The 2,500-nt window shown below is 48.9% G+C and overlaps 1 protein-coding gene across 1 annotated transcript in view; it reads right to left on the reverse strand.

Annotated features, from left to right (window-relative positions):
• LOC125030820 overlaps window positions 1–2,500 on the reverse strand; it is a 38,293-nt gene that overhangs the window by 5,426 nt on the left and 30,367 nt on the right. The window contains exons 54-55 of the mRNA XM_047621131.1: window positions 1,761–1,916; window positions 1,321–1,365 (exon numbers count right to left, since the gene is read on the reverse strand). Coding sequence (XP_047477087.1) covers window positions 1,321–1,365; window positions 1,761–1,916 — 201 coding nt within the window. The remainder of the gene's footprint in view (window positions 1–1,320; window positions 1,366–1,760; window positions 1,917–2,500) is intronic.

Genomic DNA, 2,500 nt, shown 5'->3' on the forward strand with positions numbered 1-2,500 from the left:
GAGAGGAGGAGGAGGAGAGAGGAGGAGAGAGGAGGAGGAGGAGGAGGAGGAGGAGGAGAGAGGAGGAGGAGAGAGGAGGAGGAGGAGGAGGAGGAGAGAGGAGGAGAGAGGAGGAGGAGACAGGAGGAGAGAGGAGACAGGAGGAGGAGAGAGGAGACAGGAGGAGAGGGGAGAGAGGAGGAGGAGAGAGGAGGAGGAGGAGGAGGAGAGAGGGGGAGGAGAGAGGAGGAGAGAGGAGAGAGGAGGAGGAGGAGGAGGAGAGAGGGGGGGGAGAGAGGAGGAGAGAGGAGAGAGGAGGAGGAGAGAGGAGGAGAGAGGAGAGAGAGGAGGAGGAGAGAGGAGGAGGAGAGAGGAGGAGGAGAGAGGAGGAGGAGGAGAGAGGAGGAGGAGGAGGAGGAGGAGGAGGAGGAGGAGAGAGGAGGAGGAGGAGGAGAGAGGAGGAGAGAGGAGGAGAGAGGAGGAGAGAGGAGGAGAGATGAGGAGAGAGGAGGAGAGAGGAGGAGAGAGTAGGAGGAGGAGGAGGAGGAGGAGGAGGAGGAGGAGGAGGAGGAGGAGGAGGAGAGAGGAGGAGGAGGAGGAGGAGGAGGAGTAGAGAGGAGGAGGAGGAGGAGTAGAGAGGAGGAGGAGGAGGAGTAGAGAGGAGGAGGAGGAGGAGGAGGAGGAGGAGGAGGAGGAGGAGGAGGAGGAGGAGGAGGAGGAGGAGGAGGAGGAGGAGGAGTAGTAGAAAGGAGGAGGAGGAGGAGGAGGAGGAGGAGGAGGAGGAGGAGGAAGAGGAAGAGGAAGAGGAAGAGGAGGAGGAGGAGAAGGAGGAGGAGGAGGAGGAATAGGAAGAGGAAGAGGAAGAGGAAGAGGAAGAGGAAGAGGAGGAGGAGGAGAAGGAGGAGGAGGAATAGGAAGAGGAAGAGGAAGAGGAAGAGGAAGAGGAAGAGGAAGAGGAGGAGGAGGAGAAGGAGGAGGAGGAGGAGGAATAGGAATAGGAAGAGGAAGAGGAAGAGGAAGAGGAAGAGGAAGAGGAAGAGGAAGAGGAGGAGGAGGAGGAGAAGGAGGAGGAGGAATAGGAAGAGGAAGAGGAAGAGGAAGAGGAAGAGGAGGAGGAAGAGGAAGAGGAAGAGGAAGAGGAAGAGGAAGAGGAAGAGGAGGAGGAGGAGGAGGAGGAGGAGGAGGAAGAGGAAGAGGAAGAGGAAGAGGAAGAGGAAGAGGAAGAGGAAGAGGAAGAGGAAGAGGAAGAGGAAGAGGAAGAGGAAGAGGAAGAGGAAGAGGAGGTAAGAAAAAAAAAAAAAAAAAAGACTTTTAACGCAAGACGAAAAGGCGGCAACTTACCCAAGACAACTGGCGGCGGTTGGAAGGGCAGTGCGCTCGTGTCATCTTAAGAAAACACAAATATAAAAGAAGAAATATAAAAATGTTGGATAAAATTAGACCAAATACTGAATTCCATTAAGAAGGTATGTCATGATTTCAGGTAAAAATGCCAATGGCAATATCAGAATTACTAAAACCAAATTAAAAATATTATACACTCTTAAGGAAAACGTCCATATTACCAACAGGTACCTCCAAAAAGTACTTTCGACAAAGAAATTTCACGCCACAGCAAAAACACACACCTTTAACACAGAACTCACCAGAACAAGAACAAAAAATACCACTCACTGTACAAAAAAAAAAAAAAAAAAAAAGCAGACCTTACCACCAAAACACAAGAACAACGGAAATTCACTTTACAACAAGAACACACCGAACAGAGACGTCGAACTCACCATCACAATAACCGCTCTGCAGAGGCTCCATCCTCGCGTTCACCATAATGGGGCACCACGCCTTGGCTCGCTCGATGGGGTGGCACTTGCTGTATCTGTTGCCCTTGTAATAGAACGGGAACACGCACTTCGACCCGTCTACCGTTTGCGCTGGTTCTGGGTGGGGGAAACAACACAGGGAAGACATTGGTACAGCTTCGGCAACAGCGATTGGCTAATTTTGAGATATTTCGAGTCATTCGAGCCGGGAAGTGTTTAAAGCTGGTGCAATGACTTTGGAAAAGGTTGTTACCGTTTATTGTTTGCATTAGTTTGGTTGGGAAAAGACATTGAGAGATAGGGCTGTACTTTTTTTCTTGGCAATAATGTTTGGATAATTTTGATCTATTCCAAATCGTCTAATTGGGAAGGAGTGCAAACTGGCGGAATATCTAACGTTTTAAAAGAAGATTGCCGTCTATCTTTTTCGTTGGTTCTGGTCGAAAAAAGCGAAATGGTATTAAACCATTTTTACAATAATGTTCGGATAATTTCGATAAATTCCATGCCTACGTAGCTGGGGAAGTGTTAAATGGGGCCCAATATTTATCTCATTAAACAGATTAGACTATTGTCACCTACCGTTCGCATTGACTTCGACTGGGAAAAAATGATTGAGAGATGGAACCGTATTTTTCTTGCAATAAAGTCAGGACAATGCAATATCACTGTCATATTATGTACATTAGACAAAATTATCT

The sequence above is a fragment of the Penaeus chinensis genome, chromosome 11, assembly GCF_019202785.1.
Source record: "Penaeus chinensis breed Huanghai No. 1 chromosome 11, ASM1920278v2, whole genome shotgun sequence".
NCBI lineage: Eukaryota > Metazoa > Arthropoda > Malacostraca > Decapoda > Penaeidae > Penaeus > Penaeus chinensis.